General features: G+C 35.9%; 3 protein-coding genes, 1 non-coding gene and 1 pseudogene across 4 annotated transcripts; 4 read left to right on the forward strand and 1 right to left on the reverse strand.

Moving 5' to 3' along the window:
* The first annotated feature begins 1,647 nt into the window (after positions 1-1,647).
* On the forward strand, positions 1,648-4,885 carry LOC120192543 (leucine-rich repeat receptor-like protein kinase TDR). Its single transcript, XM_039195305.1, has 2 exons — positions 1,648-4,329; positions 4,473-4,885. Exons 1-2 carry the CDS (start codon positions 1,794-1,796, stop codon positions 4,778-4,780), a joined length of 2,844 nt encoding a protein of 947 aa, XP_039051236.1. The 5' UTR covers positions 1,648-1,793; the 3' UTR covers positions 4,781-4,885.
* A 1,164-nt stretch (positions 4,886-6,049) lies between these two features.
* On the forward strand, positions 6,050-6,121 carry TRNAD-GUC. The gene has a single exon. It is a non-coding gene; the product is annotated as a tRNA-Asp (tRNA).
* A 346-nt stretch (positions 6,122-6,467) lies between these two features.
* LOC120192544 lies at positions 6,468-9,018 on the reverse strand (annotated as a pseudogene).
* A 1,467-nt stretch (positions 9,019-10,485) lies between these two features.
* Positions 10,486-13,507, forward strand: LOC120192563 (DCN1-like protein 4). The gene is made up of 10 exons (XM_039195319.1): positions 10,486-10,699; positions 11,497-11,581; positions 11,908-11,982; positions 12,064-12,100; positions 12,228-12,311; positions 12,436-12,496; positions 12,606-12,712; positions 12,828-12,893; positions 13,101-13,243; positions 13,340-13,507. The coding sequence occupies exons 1-9, from the start codon at positions 10,624-10,626 to the stop codon at positions 13,197-13,199; spliced, it is 690 nt and encodes a 229-aa protein (XP_039051250.1). The 5' UTR covers positions 10,486-10,623; the 3' UTR covers positions 13,200-13,243; positions 13,340-13,507.
* Positions 13,508-15,003: 1,496 nt separating this feature from the next.
* Positions 15,004-16,389, forward strand: LOC120192404 (alpha/beta hydrolase domain-containing protein 17B-like). Its single transcript, XM_039195189.1, has 5 exons — positions 15,004-15,302; positions 15,476-15,512; positions 15,628-15,864; positions 15,949-15,996; positions 16,069-16,389. Exons 1-5 carry the CDS (start codon positions 15,004-15,006, stop codon positions 16,372-16,374), a joined length of 927 nt encoding a protein of 308 aa, XP_039051120.1. The 3' UTR covers positions 16,375-16,389.
* The last annotated feature ends 2,474 nt before the right edge of the window (positions 16,390-18,863 follow it).

Raw genomic sequence — 18,863 nt, forward strand, 5'->3', positions numbered from 1 at the left:
AATTCATGTAAATATCCTTGAAATTATTTTTTAAAATTTTAAACTAACATCTCTAATTCTCTTTAATTTTCTTATGTTACCTCATCTTATTCTAAATCCCAACAACGGAAAAAGTGGAGAAAGAGGAGGTGGACAATATATTCTAACTCAACGATTATCGGATGATGGAGGATTGTCGATCGAAGTCATCTTCCTCTAGGTTTTGAGTTAAGTTTCATGAGTTTTAAATAGATTTTGAGAAACTTTAAATTAATAGAGTGGTAATGAATGATAAGACGAGTCCTTCAATGTCTAAAGTGATAAAAAAAACTCCAAAAATGACAATTTTGACGAAGACATAACATAAAATTAAAATTCAAGAATTTTAAAGTTCATACAAAGATAATAAAATAAAAAATAAAGCATATAAAACATAACTTTCACATCATAAAAAATATGTCACATTATATTGTTAATTTTGATTTAATTTTCAAGATAAAACTCTAAGAATTTTAAAGTTCATAGAAAGATAATAAAATAAAAAAATAAAACATATAAAACATAACTTTCGCATCATCAAAAATATGTCACGTTGTCTTGTTAATTTTGATTTAATGTTCAAGTGACGATAAGAAAACAATGTCTAAAATTAGATGATCAAACAATAATATTTTGAAGTTTAATGACTAAAATATGAATATGGTCTAACTTGAGTGATGTTGTAGTTTACTTTTTTTTCCTTGTAAAATCACTGGATTGCATTTGCAGTAGAACCTGATAAGCAGCTGTGGATGCCAAGGAGGGGTTACCTTTATAATGGGTTAATTCACTAGATATCCTCAAACTAAGTCCAAAATTTTAAATTTTTCTAAGCAAAACTCATGCTCACATTGATAGGTGCACTTGTTTAAGATTCAATCTATTGTATTTTAAATGTGCTTGACGTAACATTCGAACTAACATTTAACGTCTAAGCTTATGATTAAGCGAACAGAAAGGATTTTATTGACACAATATTGATAAATTTGAGGACTCCATTATAACATTTTGAAATTTAAGTTAATCTTTAAATACTGAACCATAATTAAGGACGACGATGGGAATTAAGCATTTGTGTTTCCTTCAAATACACAAAAGGCCAAAGGCTATCATAATCCAAGGGAAATGGTGTCGTTTTTATCACAACTTTTGTCTTTACCTATAACGTTCTCTGCCCATTACCCCTTATGGGTCAATTCAGACATCATCATATGTTGAAAAATTGTAGTAAAAATCTCGACAATGTTTTCTCTGCACATAACCCTATATACTGTCACATTCATGGTATACATATGGGAATTAATATAAAACCGAATTCGAATGTATAATTATATTTGAGTTTTTTTAATAATTTAAAATAATTATAAAATAATATTTATTTAGAATTTCTCTTATTTATTAATAATGTATTTACTTTTTACGTTAATAATTGTTTGAATTTAAAAATTCTAAAAAAATATATATATAATAATCCTTTTCATGATTATGGATGCTATCTCAACGTTGAGATACTTGCAAACAATGATCATTAACGGTCCAAAGAAATGATTCATAGTAGCTGTCATTCAAACTTTCAGACCCCATCAAAAGCAATTCACAAACAATATTCCTCATAGCAACAGATGATTATATGTCATCTATTTCTTTTTTATGCTTGCTTTCCCTATTTCCCATGCTTTCCAATTCATCTTCTAACAAGAACAAAGAATCAACAGCTTGAAGTGAACTCAGCTGAGTGCTGACCCTTTTTCTTTGTTTCTTCGTTGTGAATTCCAATGCAGATTTTGATATGGTCGTACTTCGATCTCTTGATTTTTTTCATGTTAATCGCGGTAGTGTTGGCCGCTGATCCTTATTCAGATGCTTTGTTGAGCTTAAAATCGGAGATTATTGATGATTCCAAGAGTTTGGATGATTGGAAAGTGCCTTCCGAGGGAAATATTTCTGGGAAAATACTTGCATGTTCTTGGTCTGGTGTTGAATGCAACGAAAATTCCACCATTGTTACAAGCTTAAACCTTTGTATGAAGAATCTTGCTGGCAAGTTACCCGGAAAGCAACTAGGTGTTTTAACTCAGCTTGCTGGTCTCAACATCAGTCAAAACTCTTTCTCCGGTGAAATTCCGGTGGAAATCTTCAACCTCACGAACCTGAGAATCTTAGATATCAGTGGAAACAACTTTTCCGGCCGGTTTCCGAGGGGAATCACCAGTATGAAAAACCTGGTTCATTTTGATGCTCTTAGCAACAGCTTTTCTGGGCCATTGCCGGTTGAGGTTACTGAGCTTGAATCTCTAAAGGTTCTCAATTTAGCCGGTAGCTACTTTGATGGTCCAATCCCATCTTCATATGGGTCTTTCAAGAGACTTGAATATCTCCACTTAGCAGGGAATTCCCTCACCGGAAAAATACCGCCGGAGCTCGGGAATCTCAAAACGGTGACGCATATGGAGATTGGGTACAATTTTTATGAAGGGAATATACCATGGCAGTTGAGCAACATGAGCGAGCTTCAATATCTGGATATTGCTGGTTCAAATCTTTCCGGTTCAATCCCGAGGGAACTCTCGAATCTAACCAAGCTCGAGTCACTTTTTCTCTTCCGAAACCGGCTCACTGGACCGATCCCATGGGAGTTCAGCAGAATAGTTCCTCTCATAGACTTGGATCTCTCTGATAATTTGATTTCTGGGCCAATTCCTGAGAGTTTTGCAGTGCTGAAGAATCTGAGATTGCTTAGTCTTATGTTTAATGAAATGAATGGCACTGTCCCAGAAAGCTTAGCTGAGCTTCCATCAATGGAAATTCTGTTTATATGGAACAATTTCTTCACTGGAACACTTCCGAAAAACTTGGGGATGAACTCCAAGCTTAGATGGTTGGATGTTTCAAACAATAGTTTCATTGGCAGTATTCCACCTGGTATCTGTGCAGGTGGTAAGTTGTTTAAATTGATGCTCTTTTCAAACAACTTCACAGGCAATCTGCCACCTTTGTCTAATTGTTCGTCTCTCGTTCGTATTCGAGTCGAGGATAATTCGTTTTCAGGTGAGATTCCTTTGAAGTTCAGTAATTTTCCTGATATCACATACATAGATTTGTCCAAGAACAGGTTCACTGGTGGAATTCCTTCCGATATTTCTCGAGCTTTAAAGCTTCAGTATTTCAGTGTCTCTAATAATCCAGAACTAGGGGGAATCATACCAGAAAATACATGGTCTTTGCCATTTCTTCAAAATTTCTCTGCATCATATTGTAACATCTCAGGGAATCTGCCTCCTTTTAGATCATGCAAGTCCATTATTGTCATCGAATTGCGAATGAACAATATCTCGGGATCGATCCCGAAAAATATTTCAGATTGCCATTCACTTGAGATGATTAACTTAGCTAGCAATCATTTAAGTGGTCATATCCCTAAGGAGATTGCTAGTCTTCCTTCTCTAGTTTTTGTGGATTTGTCTCATAACGATCTCATTGGTTCGATACCTGTGGAGTTCGGCAAGTCTTCAAGCTTAGTACTTTTGAATGTATCATACAATGATATCTCAGGTACCATACCTTCGAAAAAAGTGCTGCGATCAATGGGTAGAAGTGCATACATTGGGAACCCAGAGCTATGTGGGAAACCTCTGAAATCATGTTCAAACCCAATCAACGGGAAAAAGCTTAGGTTGATACTGTTGGTATCTGCAGGAGCAGTCATACTCATGGCAGCAATAATTTTCGGGCTAATTTATCGTCAAAAAGGAAGCAAAGGGCAATGGCAAATGAACTCGTTTATTGGTCTCCCTCAGTTTACTGCCAACGACATCTTGAGGAGCTTCGATTGTGCTAATTCCATGGAAGAACTGCCACCATATTCTGGTGCATTTTGCAAAGCAGTGCTGCCTACTGGGATTACTGTGTTGGTGAAAAAGCTAGAATGGGAACCGAAGAGAGTGAAGGTTGCCTCGGAGTCTATAACACAACTAGGAAGTGCAAGGCACATGAATTTGATCAGATTACTTGGTTTTTGCTACAACAAACAGATGACTTACCTGCTGTATGATTACTTGCCTAATGGAAATTTAGCTGAGAAGCTGAGAATGCAAAGAGATTGGGGTATGAAGTGCAGGATTATGATCGGAATTGCAAAGGGACTTTGCTTCCTTCACCATGACTGTAAACCTGCAATTCCTCATGGTGATCTGAAGTCAAGTAATGTGATCTTCGATGATAATTCCGAACCCCGTTTAGCTGATGTTGGGTTTAAGCATCTGATGCAGTTGATCAAAGGTACAGCTCCAGCAACTTCTAGATTGGCAGCAGGTACATTATCTATTCACATTCCATGCCTTCCTTCATTTAAAACAGTCAACAATTCGAAATCGACCCATACCCGAATTCAAAGTACATATAGAAAAGAACAAAAAAAGGGTCTTTCTTGAAATCTTATTTGGTGCTTGAAACAGGTGAATCCAATGATTGTATCAAAGAGGAACTATACGAAGACATATACAACTTTGGGGAGATAATTCTGGAAATACTAAGTAATGGTAGGTTGATAAATGGTGGAGCAAGCATTCATGGCAAACCAAAGGATGTTGTTCTGAGAGAAATTTACCATGACAACGAAGCCGAATCCACCAATTCATTGCAAGAAGAAATAAAAGTCGTTGTTGATGTCGCTCTCCTCTGCACCAAAAGCAGGGCAGTAGACAGGCCTTCCATGGAAGATGTATTGAAGCTTCTTTCGGGGTTGAAGGCCAAAGGTAAATGATAAACACAACTGCTTCTAAAAGGAGAGTTGCGATATGGTGTGCTTCACAACCATGCATATACAGTTTGGTATATAGGTTTCTGTCAATTAGAGCAAGTGAAATAGTATATATTTCATTTGTGTTTTTGATTTGGTTGTGAATCGTCTTACTAATCATAATATATATTATTTTGAAGAAGAAAAATTAAAATTGTAATATTTGCAGTATTCAATCTTAATGAATTGAAGAACGATAATAAAAAAAGAACTATGTATTATTAAATAACTCAAATTGGCTGTCAATCAAAATTACATCTCTAAACCCTTCAAATGCATGTCAAGCGCGTCAACAACACCTTGAAAACTGCCAAAATCAGAACTCACAACGTCGACATACACCCCAACCTCTCCGCCCCCGCCGCCGTTACCGGCCAATGAGCCGCCGCCACTAAACGCGGCCACCTCCTTCTGACCATCCCCCAATCCCACCCAACTCCTTTAAGCTCTTCAAAAACCCTTCCACTTCCCCAATACTCGTAAAAACAATGGCGTACACTTCATCTTCTTTCTCCTCCTGCCCTTTTCTCACCACTCCCTTAACACAATCGGGTCCCAACCATCTGGTCTCATAGGCGTCGACGCGAACCACCCACCGTTCTTCAAATTGTTGAGAAAATCCGGGACGACCGGCGGTTCGTTTAGTCCGATGACTTTCGGAACTGGACATAATACTTTTCGACCGTATCCTTCCCCGAAAGACAAGGCTAAGCTGTTAGGGGTGGCGATGGGAGGGACTAGAATTTTAATCCGTTATAAATTGGAACAAATTTGGGAGATGAAAGGGGTATCGATTAGCTCTGAATCTTTGCCTAGCGCGGCGAGGATGAGAGTGAGGCCGTGAGAGGGGAGGAGGGGTTTAGGGAGAGAAGTGGCTGCGAGGGAGAAGGAGGTGATGGAGGCGCGTGAAGGGAAGGCGACGGCGGAGAAGAGGGAGAGGGAGGATGGGGAAAGGTAGGGGAATAGTGATTGGGAAGTTGGGGAAGTGGTGATGGTGGGGCACCAGAGAGGATTGTGGCCTTTGAGAGTGAGGAGGTCGGAGAGTCTGGCGGCGTAGTTCGATGGGGTGGCGAAGATGACGGTGGGTTTCACGGTGGAGGCGGAGAGAGTGGTGAGGTGGGGATTGGCACTGCTAATGAAGAAAGTAAGCTCTTTACTATAGTGCCAACGTTAACAAAACCTATTGTCAAATGTCACAAGCTGAATACCAATTTTCTGTTGTAGTGGCATCAAGTCGTTGTAGTATAGTGGTGAGTATTCTCGCCTGTCACGCGGGTGACCCGGGTTCGATCCCCGGCAACGGCGTATTTTTTTATGTCTTCATTTTAAGGGTTTAATTCTGACTGGTTCCTTCACTAAAAATCTTAAATTCAACGTGATAATTGGACCCAAATCATAATTAGACCTATATTTTGTAACCCGAATTCATATTTTGAGGGCAATGGCATCTTCAGTTATGGGGTGTTTCAACAAATTCATAAATTGTAAATATGATTACCAGAGAATACACGCCATACACTGAAGTAGTGCAAGTATGTCCTGCTTCATACAACTGTCTATAACAAAAGGATACAAGAAGCAGATATGTGATAATATTGGCTAATAATTTCAGACAAAAACATCAGTTACCAAGTACAAATCACAGATTCCTACAAAAGCCAGATTTTTCTAACATGGTGATGGTGTCCATACATAAACATGACCCCCATTGGTGGCTCCTGCTAACATCCCGACCTCATAAGGGTGTGCATCGAATCTGCAGGGAATTGCAGACATTTCCGAACTCTGTAATGTCATTACAGTTCTCCGTTGTGCTGGGGAGATCACATCAACACCTCTTTTCATGTTGCCAATGAAGATGTATGAATCAACCCACCCTCAAATACCTCTGCATACAAATACACATATTGTATGTATATAATATTAGAACTTAGACATAGTTGAGTACACAACAGAACACCGAGCAGAGTATTTGAGAAGAACATAGATGTACCTGAAAGAAGAAATCCGTCTTCCTGCCCAATTATTATGGTATACCAAACAAGTGTCCTCAAAATTGGGTCCACTTGTTATACCGACGCTGGCAAACAACAACATTAGTCCAACAGGGGCAAAATCAAATGAAACACTGCTTTCATTAAGTTAATTGTTGATTGTCCAATGCAACTAGAACCTATGTTTGCTTAGACCCTTAATTCCTCGTGAAGTACCCATATCTAACTCATGGAGACAGAGGGATGACCTCTAAATATGCAGAACTTCGACGACACTCCTATAAGAGGTCCACGGATAAATCAGCCAATAACTTAAATCTATGAAACTAGACTTGCTTGCTTATCCCCTATTACAAATAACTCAGTTGTTTGCTCTCAAATGGAAGTCCAAGAGACCTTTTATGATCACATGTAACAATATTGCTCGCTTATCTATAATATCTCACCAAATTAAGCAATAATTTCCATTGCCAAAAGGACACAATTAATAAACAAGGTAACATCATAGAACCACCTAGTGCAAGTCAATCATAATATGACATATAATACGCTCTGTCCTGCAAAGCAAGTTGCTTTTTTTGAGACAAAAGGTATTAGTTAACTAGAGGGTTAATAAGAAAGCAAATACTTAGTTGTAGCTAGAGAGCTTCCAGAGGGTGAAAAGTAAGCAGAGTGACCAGCCCTATTATGGCTCACAATCCTCAAGGTTTTGGGTTTACGAGAGTTCATACTTCTTAAACCCCAAATGCATGCAATGCCATCCGTTGAACAGGTTGCCATACTGTTGGGGTTTTGTGAGTTAAAGTTTATGGTGTTGATCCTATCTTCATGGCGCATCCAGTTGTTGCTTGACTTCCCGGTCCGAATATCCCAAACATTCAATCCTCCATGACCTTCGCCAAAATATAGGTTTGCCGAATTATTAGGCTGTTGAGAGAGAGAATATACAGTATCATCACAGGAAATCACCAGATCAAATATTTCCTTCTCGGCATCCATTAATCGAATAAACCCATCATAGCAGCTGCTATAAATCTGCATCCAAAAATATGGATTCCCTTAAGGAAATTGTAAACTTGAAATCAAAAACTCAAAAGTAAAACCTTGGTATAATACATAAAGTTCGAAACTCAAAGTACCTTTGACATTGAATATTGTTGAATCAAAATCCCGGAAATAGGACCGGAATGCGGGTGATAAAGATATATGCCATCATCCCTAGAATCCACATTCCAAAAGGCATTGTTCCCAAATTTGTTCCCAGCTGCAATCAAACTCATACTACTGCTAGGGAAACACTTAACCACCATAATCCTTCCGGGCATAATCCGTGCTACATGTTTCGTTTTCAAATCCAATGATTCCAGCCATGGATCACTCTTCTCAATGTTAACTAAACTGTCCAAATGCTCAGTTTTAACCACGCGCTTAATCGACTTTCTTTTTCCACTCAAATTCTCATCGAACTCTTCCTTAGCAGTTGATTCAAAAGCCTCACTTTTGCAAGAACCCAATGTTCCTTTCCCACTAAAATCACTGCAGTTCTCATCTTTAATATCATTAAACTCTTCTTTGATCGAGGTATCAACATGGGTATCCTTTGCGATACTCAAAATTGTCCCAACCAATACTTGATTAGACTCTATTTCGTCTCCAGTGTAAGCATCTTTCATACCAATAGGACCCAAAACTCGAGGCGATCGTGGCTTTAAAGGGCTAACAGATTTCGGGGTTTTATTAAAATCTTCACTAAAATCATCAGCCAAACCTTTTGAATCCGGTGGCATACCTCTTGTTCGCAACGACCGTCGAATTACGATTGGGGTCTACGTCTTGGGTTTCTTCACAGGACTCACTTTATACGATTTTGTTCTACGATACAGCCGTTAAGAAAATACTAAGAATCTTAACATCAAATTATTGTAACGAAAAAAATGAAAAAACGAAGATAGATTCGTGTTACCTTTGGCGTTTGGAGGCGAAGAGAGTGGCGGCTTTTGAGTGTATCTCGAGTGCTGCCACCATCTCTTCATTTCTCTTACTGTTTTCAAGTCTTTTACGTTCATAATCTGTTATTTTTGAGACTCCATGAAAGACAAAGATTTGAAGGAAGGGACAAAGAGATGTAAGGATTATCAAAGAGACGAAAGGATTATTTTTTTTTTCTTCTCTTTTTCGTGCTATTATTTCGATTTTTACAGTGATCATTATGTATGATGAATATGATTGGAGGGTTTAGGCGGGAAATAATCTTGCCGGCAAAAGTTTTTGTAGTGCTACGTGGAAGGTCTCTGGCCGTTTATCAGAAAAAGAGTTCCAAAAGCCAATAAAATTCAGCAGAGCTTGATATTTGGGTCGAGTCTGGTTAGTAGGTTATTAAAGAAGTTTATTGTTCGATTTTAATTGAATTAACTGTTGAATCAAAATTTAATTAATTAATTATATTAATTAAATGACAAAAAATATTTATATATTAATATATTGTATACATTACATGTATATATTAAGCTCAAATCAATTAAAAGTAAGACCCAACTATTGTTTAATTTCATTAAAGTCATTAAAATTTTAAGACGATCAAATTTTAACCTAAACAACAATTATACTTCTATTAAACTCATATTAATCTAACTAAAAAAAAGTTTAAAACCAAACTAAACGAATTGTCTTCGGTCTGGTCAATAATTTTTAAAAAAGAATTCAATTCGATGAACAATTAATTTTTTTTGATTACTTTGATTTTGATTAATTCGATTTGATCGGTGGTCGAGTTAACCTTTTGAATACTCCTATAAGTTACTTTAAGTTTTTTAAAATTTAAACATCTAATTTTTTTATAAGATAACTTCCTATTAAAGATCGTTATTGATGTATATCTCGTCGACATTGATAACTTATTTTCATATGTAAATTCTTTTTTACTTTTAACTTTTTAATTATGACTATTATTTTATACTTATCAAACGATGTTAAATTGGAGTAAAACTAAACTTTTTGCGTCAATATCTTTTAAATATTTGTTTTTAACCAATGTAAACAACATGTTCAATAAGAAACCGTGAGGTGATTTTAAAATTAATAATAATAAAATTTCTATAATGAATAATATTAGTGATTGTATTCAGTATTTATAAATTATAAGTATTTATAAATTATAACGAATAATTTATAAAATCTTCATCAAATAATAGAAAAATTCATAAGTGATCTTAATTGTAAAAAGAAAATTATTTGTCTTAAAGGTATTAAATTCAACATTTGTATATATTAAAAAAATATTAAACATACATCACCTTATAATCATAAATAAACTCGTTTTTAATTTTAATATTTATTAAATTTTGAAAATTCAATTTTAACCCAAAATTTAATTACTAAAAATATTATTAATTCTCATATTATTTATAGATTTAATTTTATATTTATCAGTTTCATCATTTTTAACTTATAATTTAGTCGTATATAATCCACTAAAAAGAATAATATTTTGGGCTATTTTTTTTTAACATTTTTCTCATTTTAAGATGGATTGGAGTTTTGAGTTTGACCCAATGGGCCTACCGGCAGTTTACAATACACGTGCGGATGCGCGCGTTGAAGAACACGAAAAGAAAACGCTTCCCTGTAACATTCACACGCCGTCTTTTCTTTTCCCCGTCCTTTAAAGAACTCATCTTTCTTCAATTATTAAAATTTTCCCAGTTTCAAATATTATTGGGATCTAGGGTTCTTGGTTTTTCAAACCTTTGGTCAATTCAATTTTGGTCATCAAATCAAGCGGCTGTGGTTTACTTTCTCCTCCGCCTTAACGCCATGCCACCTCGCGCATCTAAGCGAAAGACGGCCCCACCCAACTCCTCATCCGTCACATCATCCGACGGTCGTTCTGGTACCCCAATTTCCCCTTTCTTATTTACTTTTTTCCATTTTGGAAAAAAAGAAGAGATTTTGCCGTGTTTGGTACGCGAGAAACCGCGGGAAAAAAGGGTTAAAGAAAATAAAAGAATTTTAGCGATATCCGTAGTAACCCTGGTTAATTTATCTCTGATGAAAAACGTTATTAACTGTAATTAGCGTTATATAGATGTTTGGGTTCGAATGCGAATTTCGATTTATTCTATTCTGATTGGTTTCTCAAAAATAGCGGGAAATAAGAACATATGATTGAAAATTTGTTTAAAACAAAGAAAAGAAACCTTCAGCAAAGAAACTTCCTAGAATATAATCTAAATTGATTAATGTCATATCAAATCTGATTCGACTATTCTTTGATTGATTAATGTCATATCAAATCTGATTCGACTATTCTTTGATTGGTGGTGTTGATAATTATCTTGACTGAATGTAATTGCAGCTTATTAAGCCTTCACTGGAATTTATCAAGAATTTTTCAGGTGTAACCCATCACTGCAACTTTTGAAAAATAGAAGTAATTGATATGTTAGGGAGATTCTTACAAAAAAAGGGGTCTGTTATGTTAATATTGATTTTATGATCTGCATATGTTATTTGTAAATTATGTTTGTTAAAAAAGATAAAATAATGATAATGTTGGTTGTTCTTACTTGATTAAGGCTGAAAGAGTTGTTTCTTGAATATGCTCGATATTATTTGACTACCCTGTTGTGGTGTTTTGTTGGAGTGCCCGGTATTCTAGTTAGATAATGGTATATTTCTTTTTCTCAGTCTTGAGTAAAGCTAAAACAAAGGGGCTCGAAAAAATAGATCGTTTGTTCAATTCATATGCAAATAGTTCATCGGGCGTGATTGAGTAAGTATTTCCCGTCTACATTCTTTTTATTTGTAAAGCTACTGAAATGGTATCAGGTTTTTTTTTGTCTCTAGCTACAGTCAATCGCAATTGGTTCCCTTAGATAAAAATGAAGAACAAGCCAATACATCTGATCTCTTTCATGTTTTAAATTGTGGTAATGTGGTTTTGGTATAATGCCATTGAAAAGCACATGAACCTTCTTAAATTATTGGTTGTAACATATTTTCTCCACACTTTATTTTATTAACATATATATGTTTCATCTCAAGGGTTGCATGCATGATGCATATACTCTTTTTAATGCGCTTTGTTTGCTTGAGCAGTCCGGATGGTATTGAAGCACTCTGTTCAGATCTAGGAGTGGACTACACTGATGTGAGGATATTGATGCTTGCTTGGTATGTAATATTCTGTGTATTTAACCGTACCGGTCATTTGGTCTGAGAATCTTCTAACATTATGTGTTCTGCATATCTCAGGAAATTAAAAGCTGCAAAGCAGGGCTTTTTTACCCAGGTCATTAGAAGCACAACTTATATGACATGCTGTATTTGATGGATGCTATAATAGAAATTTTGAACCGACATTCACATTAGATGTATGACCACTCCTTTTTTTTCTTCCTTCTTTTGCACTGAATCAGGATGAGTGGCGAACTGGCATGAAAGCATTGGGGGTCGATTCACTTAGCAAACTAAAAAAGGCACTTCCTCTGCTGGAGATTGAGGTACTTTGTTACCTGTATCTGTTGCAACAGTTACTGCTTTCTTGTAAAGTTATTTTCTAGTTGACAAGTGAGCAGTTAAGTGGTAGTGCTGAATTTAGCTTTTTCTATATCTGAAAACTAAAAGGTGGGGAAGCCATCAAATTATGAGGATTTCTATACCTATGCATTTCGATATTGCCTAACAGGTTTGCCCTTTAATTGAATGAACGAAACCTATCTTTTTCACCAAGCCGGCTTCACTTTTGTAGTAATTTGTTCTTTTAATAAAAAGCTGACATCGATCAACTGCTTCAGAGGAGAAGCAGAAGAGCTTGGACATTGAAAGCATCTGTGAACTGTTGAATCTTGTTCTTGGTGCCCAATTTCGTCCTCAGGTTGATTCACTAATCGAGTATCTAAAGGTTGGGCTGTTATTCATTCATATTTACAAAAGATATGCAGATCAGATGCATTACAAATTATCAGATCATGTGTCTGATGACATATTTATAATGCCTGGACTTGATTTGCTGTTAGGTCCAGAGTGATTACAGAGTAATAAATTTGGACCAGTGGAAAAACTTTCTACGTTTTTTCCAAGAGGTAAGCCTTTTCAAAAGAAAATTGTAGATGTTTGCCGTTATTTCCCGGAAAACTCATTAACATGAATATTTCTTTCCCTCATGCAATTTTTGTAATGGTTTACAACTATACTATCTATATACTTGCATTGATAGAACTGAACTAAGCCTGATATGTGATGAAGTATTTGTTTGCCCATTTATGATAACTCTGAACCTTTGCTCTCAGATTAGCTTTCCCGATCTTGGAAATTACGATTCATGCCTAGCTTGGCCGTTGATTCTCGACAATTTTGTAGAATGGATGAAAGAAAAGCAGCATAGCTAGAGAATCCATCGCTTATATTTCTTGCAGATTGCTGATTTTATAAGGTAAATGATCTCTCTCTCGTTCTCTCTCTGGTGAGATTTGATTCTCTTGCGAAGGCCTTAAAAAGAAGAAATCCATTTTTGTTCATCTGTCTGCAGGATGTTGCGAGAACCCTAACCGGTAACCATGGAGCTGGCTCATATAACTGATTTTTCTGAACCATATTTTCATGTTAAACATAAAATTTTGTTGTCCTGAGATCATTTATACATTCTGCATTCAGTAACACCAAGTCTTCTTTTTATTGTTCTTCTGATATGTTCAATCTGATTCAGTAGTTTTGTTTAACCGATGAATATAAGATCAAGACGGATTAGGAACCAACAAAAGTATATATGTTCTGCAACGTCTTAACCATAGTCCTTGGAGGATAAAAGGAAACTGAACAAATTCTATTAATTCCAAATATTTTTTTTAATTTGTGTATTTATGGTTTTAGTACCTCTATGATATTGAAATTTGAGATTTAACCCTTTTTCATTTTGACATAGTTGGGTCCTTTAATGTAACAATTAAATGATTTTTTTAATTATTGTGATATGTTCGTTTAATGTAACAATTGTATCTATTACCTACAACATGTTAACCATAAAGGGAATTGAACAAATAGTTTAGACTTGGATGTCTCTCCAACAGGAAGACAAGGACTCATATTGGAAAATTTTGTTAGAAATTTGACATCTATCTATCTGTGCAAATGATTTTCCAATTGGTCTATTTATGGTTTTGGTTCCTCTATGATGTTGAAATTCGAGATTTAGTTTTTCTACTTTAGTTTGACATAATTTAGTCCCCTACTTATATAATATTATTACTAGGTCCAAGATAAATATATTAGTTGCTGCCGCTAGAGATGCAATAAATATCATTTTTACAGTTATTAAATCAAAAAATTAGAACTACATGAAAATTCGATAGACTATATTTAATTAATAAATTTATATGTCAACCAAATGTCTAAAACAAATTCCAAAATAAAATGAAATCAAGAGATTAAACTCAAATTCCAACACAGTAAAGGAATTTAAAGTTTTTTTTTTTTGTCATTTTCATCGTTGACATTAATTCACGACCATTTTGTTCATTTAAAAGTTGACTTTGAATGACGATTGTCAATTTAGAAGAAAAAAATTAGAGAGAGAGGACTTTAACGTGCTACAATATTTCTTAACGGCAACTAAATATATCGATTATAGTAAAATCGAAGTAAAAAATTATTAACTGAAATATAAATTTTAAAAGTTTAGTGATCAAAGTGAAAGAAACTTAAAAGTCAAGTGACTAGTATTGTAGTTTACCCTAAAAGTAAAAAATTAAAAAATAAAGCATGTATGGGTATCTAGCAATCTCTCTAGAATAAAATTCCAGCTCACCCGCTTAGAACGGATCTTCCTTTCCCTTTCAAGTTTTCACCTTTGGATTGTTGCCTTTCCATCATCCCCAGTAAACACCTTATGACGTATGTATATTATATATAATTAAATAAACAAAACCCCATAAAAGAAAAGGTAAGGGGAACCACCCATCACCAATCACCACAACGGGAAAAGCAACAGAAAATTTTAAAACCAAAAGAAAAATTCTAAGAAAGCACAAGAAGAAACCAACACCCTTTAAACCAAGCTTTTGTTTTCTTCTGCAAACATGTTCATGTCATGTGTTGTTTTCCAGTTTCTTATCTAAAAAAAGGAAACCTTGGTTTTTTGTTTTGTTTTCTTCTCCTTTTTTTTTTTGTTAATATAGTTTGGTCTATGTTGTGAAAATGGGTAATATGACGTCGATTTTGGCTGCAAAGCTTGCATTTTTCCCACCAGATCCTCCAACGTACCAAGTTTACAGGGAAGAAAATGGGAAGCTGGTTTTGCCCGGGGTAACGGCTGACAAGAACATGGATGTTCATTTGCTCGATACCAGAGGTGGTAATACGATCGTGGCCACGTTTTGGAGACACCCTTTTGCCAGGTTTACCCTTTTGTATTCTCATGCCAATGCTGCTGATATCGGTGAGATGCATGAACTCTTTTATGAACTCAGAGCCCATCTTCGTGTCAATATTATGAGGTACTCTTTTATCATGAATCTTTGATGAAATTGTTAAGTTTTCTTGAAATGTACTTTCTTTTTGGTGTTGGTTTTATGTTTATTGAAGTCTGGAGTTGTTTTTTCTAGTTCATGTACGTTAATGGCTGAATTGAACATTTTTCTCATAATTTTCTTTCACTTTTTGCTTGCAGTTATGATTATTCAGGGTATGGAGCATCCTCTGGCAAGGTAAATGAATCTCTATGCATGTTTTTATTTTTCTTTTATTTTCACTAAATTACTTTGGGACTAATCTTTGATACCTTATAAGTTTGTTTTCTTTTGTTTTCTGCCATTGGAATAGCCAACTGAGCTCAACACATATTATGACATAGAGGCCGTGTACAATTGTTTGCAGAAGGAGCATGGGGTTAAGCAGGAAGATTTGATACTTTACGGCCAATCCGTCGGAAGCGGACCTACTCTCCACTTGGCTGCTCGTTTGCCGAAACTACGAGGAGTCGTTCTTCATAGCGCCATACTTTCTGGCATACGGGTCTTGTATCCTGTTAAGATGTCATTTTGGTTCGATATATTTAAAGTAAGTGAAAATCTTCCATTCCTCTGCGAACTTTACAAGTATTTTGATCTGTATACTGAGGAAGCCCTTTCTAAATATATACAGAATATTGACAAAATCCGACTGGTCACTTGTCCGGTTCTAGTTATACATGTAAGTATATCTTCCCTCCGATTAGTTGCATCGTGTTTGTATATTCATGCCGTCATTGATAAACTATTCCAGGGTACGGATGACGAAACGGTTGACTGGTCTCACGGGAAGCGATTATGGGAACTTTCCAAGGAAAAGTACGAGCCTTTATGGGTCAAGGGTGGCGGCCATTGCAACCTGGAATCGTACCCCGAATACATCCAACACCTAAACAATTTCATAAACACCATGGAGATGAATTCTGCAAGGAGATCAAAACAACTTAATGCTAACCCCAGTATTACAGAAACGAAACACAACAAATGCTTGAGATTCAGGAAAAGGGTAGCTGCGTTGAAAAAGGGTTGTTGCATCGTCCCCAAGAATCGATCCCCTTGATTTGGGGACATGGTTTCTTGCAACCCAAGGTACATTTTGCTGCTTAATCTGTTTTCTCCTGAGACTTGAAAATGATGGAAGATATCATAGATACATGTCTGTTCGATCCAAAATCCAGATCCAGTTTCGAACATTTATACGGGTAGAGAGTATATCCCAGAGATCATATATATATACTCAGTGGTCCTGATTTCATGTATGATTTCATGGGAAAACATGTGGATTAAGCTGGTTCTTGTGCACTCATGCAAGTCAAGAGTCACTTGACCTAAAAGAGTGTGTATTTTTTGTCGATGAACAAAGAAAGACTATTATTGTGCATACAGAGTGGCCTCATCTTCACTTGTGATGATCAGTTTCCTCTGATGAATGCTCATGAAATATTGGTAAAGATAATAGAACTCACAATCCTTCAATAGCATAATACATGATATGGAAAAATAACATGAACAGGACACATACCAGTGTCATTGCTTGAGATCAGGAAGTCTGTGAATTGCTTCTCCGTCTCTTGCTTGAGATCAGGGTCATTGCTTCTGCAATCAGTGTTCATCTTCCATAGCATGGATAGACGATCATGTTTTCACCGGATGAATGGAGAGGTTTGATAAATTAAAAGGATGAATACAAGGAAATAAGTCGTAGGGATCGATTCAAGTTGACAGAACATACTTCTAACCTGTGACCAAGAGATTAGCAAACCCTGCAAAAAGAATAGTAAAAGCAAAAGGTAATAGATAAGTTATTCACATTGATGGCCGAAAGTACATAGTACCGAACACGTGAATGATTGACGAAGATTTTAAAACCATCACCTTTGTAACTAGCAGGAACACATAAGAGAAGGAAAGGGACCTAGAAGAGCCATTTCCCCTTCGAGTAGTATCAATAGAAAGCTACGGTAAATGCAGAACTAGCAACAATGGCTGATCAAGCTCAACTAATGAGCCATTGAGAGAACCCTCAAGTTCATGTATCGCTTGAGATCAGAGTCATTGCTTCCACAATCTATGTTCGCCATAATCCGTGGAATGCTTACGTGATCATGTTTTCACCGAATTAATAAAGGGCAATGTTTTGATTAATTAAAAGGATGGATAAAAAGAAACAAGTCATAAATATCAATTCGAGTCAACAAAATGAACTTCTAAACTGTGACCGAGAGATTAGCCAGCCCTGTGAAAGATTAACAAAGAGCACAAAGAAATAAATAAGTTATTCACATAGATGACCTAAGAGTATCGAGTAACAGACGGACTATATGATCAGTTACAAAAATATAATTCATATTCTGGACTGTTAATAAAAGGCAAGAACAATGGTTCATCAGCGGTCCAAATATTCATGATCTACGATCTTGATTCATAGACAACTCATGAACATTACCCTGATTCTTTCTTCGTTTCACTAAGATCATGTAGTTCATTATTCTACGCAAGATGAAGTAGACAGTGTATCGTGCAACTATATATCTCAATGGATTCATTCCAGCAATGTATCAATAGAGTCATTGTGCACACAAAGAGCCCAGCTCCATAATCAGTTGACAATTACGACAAACGAAGTGCCTTTAAGTCCGCAACTCAATATCTGATTAAAAACAAGCAGAAATGTGATGAATTTTGAATCGCTGGATCACATCTTTGTTGCATGTCAACTGCCCAAGAATATTGATACTCTAAAATTAGCAGCAGGTATAAATCAAAAATCTCAAATTGAAGAAACATGAATGACAGAACAACTATGGTAACAAAAGCTCAAAATGCAACAAAGGCTGATTCAAGATCCCACATTTTCCAAATGGGGTAATCTTTAACTTCACTCTAATAAACAAATAGGTAATCAAAATCAAATTTTGACAGGTAAAATCACCCTATAGAAGTTCATGCTTTAGCCAACTAGATCCAAAATCACACTGATTTCACCATAAAAATTTCAACTTTGAAATGAAAATAAGATTTAAAATAAAGATTCCCATTAAGACATGAAACTGGGTATTTTCCCCAGCCAGGTAAACTCAACCAAGCACAAAACCCGGAGGAAAAAAAGAAAAGGGGGGGGGGGTCTCAGATTCGCCTCTTGTCAGACAGGTAAAGAAAGCAAAACCGCTGGCTGCAACAAACAAGAGTTGCCCCGCCATGCAACGCCTTTTTTTCTTCAAAAGTCTCAACTTTAATAACCCAAAGGACAATCATCATTGCCTTATTTCATAGGGGTCTTTGCATGAAGAAGAAGGAATATAGCATAGACAGATCAGCAGTAGTAGCGATGATGATGGTGATGAATATTATATGCGAATGGATGAATTGAGCATAGATAGAGAGAGAGAGGGGGGGGTTGTTGTAGATTTTGTGTGAGTGAAATCATAGACTTCGCTTATCAATCAGAGGAGGAGAGCAAACCAGACACCTCCAGTGAGAGCAAAGCCTCATCCTTAAATTATTGAACCTTTGAGAAAGCCTCATTTCCAAATTAGGAAGAAACTGAAA

The sequence above is a fragment of the Hibiscus syriacus genome, unplaced genomic scaffold (genome assembly GCF_006381635.1).
Source record: "Hibiscus syriacus cultivar Baekdansim isolate YM2019G1 unplaced genomic scaffold, ASM638163v2 tig00116975_pilon, whole genome shotgun sequence".
NCBI lineage: Eukaryota > Viridiplantae > Streptophyta > Magnoliopsida > Malvales > Malvaceae > Hibiscus > Hibiscus syriacus.

Bases quoted from the DNA above. Each gene is read 5' to 3' on its own strand.
- LOC120192543 (XM_039195305.1), top strand. From the start codon at position 1,794: ATGCAGATTTTGATATGGTCGTACTTCGATCTCTTGATTTTTTTCATG. The intron at 4,330-4,472 runs GTACATTATCTA...TGCTTGAAACAG, and splicing joins AACTTCTAGATTGGCAGCAG to GTGAATCCAATGATTGTATC.
- LOC120192563 (XM_039195319.1), top strand. From the start codon at position 10,624: ATGCCACCTCGCGCATCTAAGCGAAAGACGGCCCCACCCAACTCCTCA. The intron at 11,582-11,907 runs GTAAGTATTTCC...TTGCTTGAGCAG, and splicing joins AGTTCATCGGGCGTGATTGA to TCCGGATGGTATTGAAGCAC. The intron at 12,713-12,827 runs GTTGGGCTGTTA...ATTTGCTGTTAG, and splicing joins CACTAATCGAGTATCTAAAG to GTCCAGAGTGATTACAGAGT.
- LOC120192404 (XM_039195189.1), top strand. From the start codon at position 15,004: ATGGGTAATATGACGTCGATTTTGGCTGCAAAGCTTGCATTTTTCCCA. The intron at 15,303-15,475 runs GTACTCTTTTAT...TTTTGCTTGCAG, and splicing joins CTTCGTGTCAATATTATGAG to TTATGATTATTCAGGGTATG. The intron at 15,865-15,948 runs GTAAGTGAAAAT...AAATATATACAG, and splicing joins TTTGGTTCGATATATTTAAA to AATATTGACAAAATCCGACT.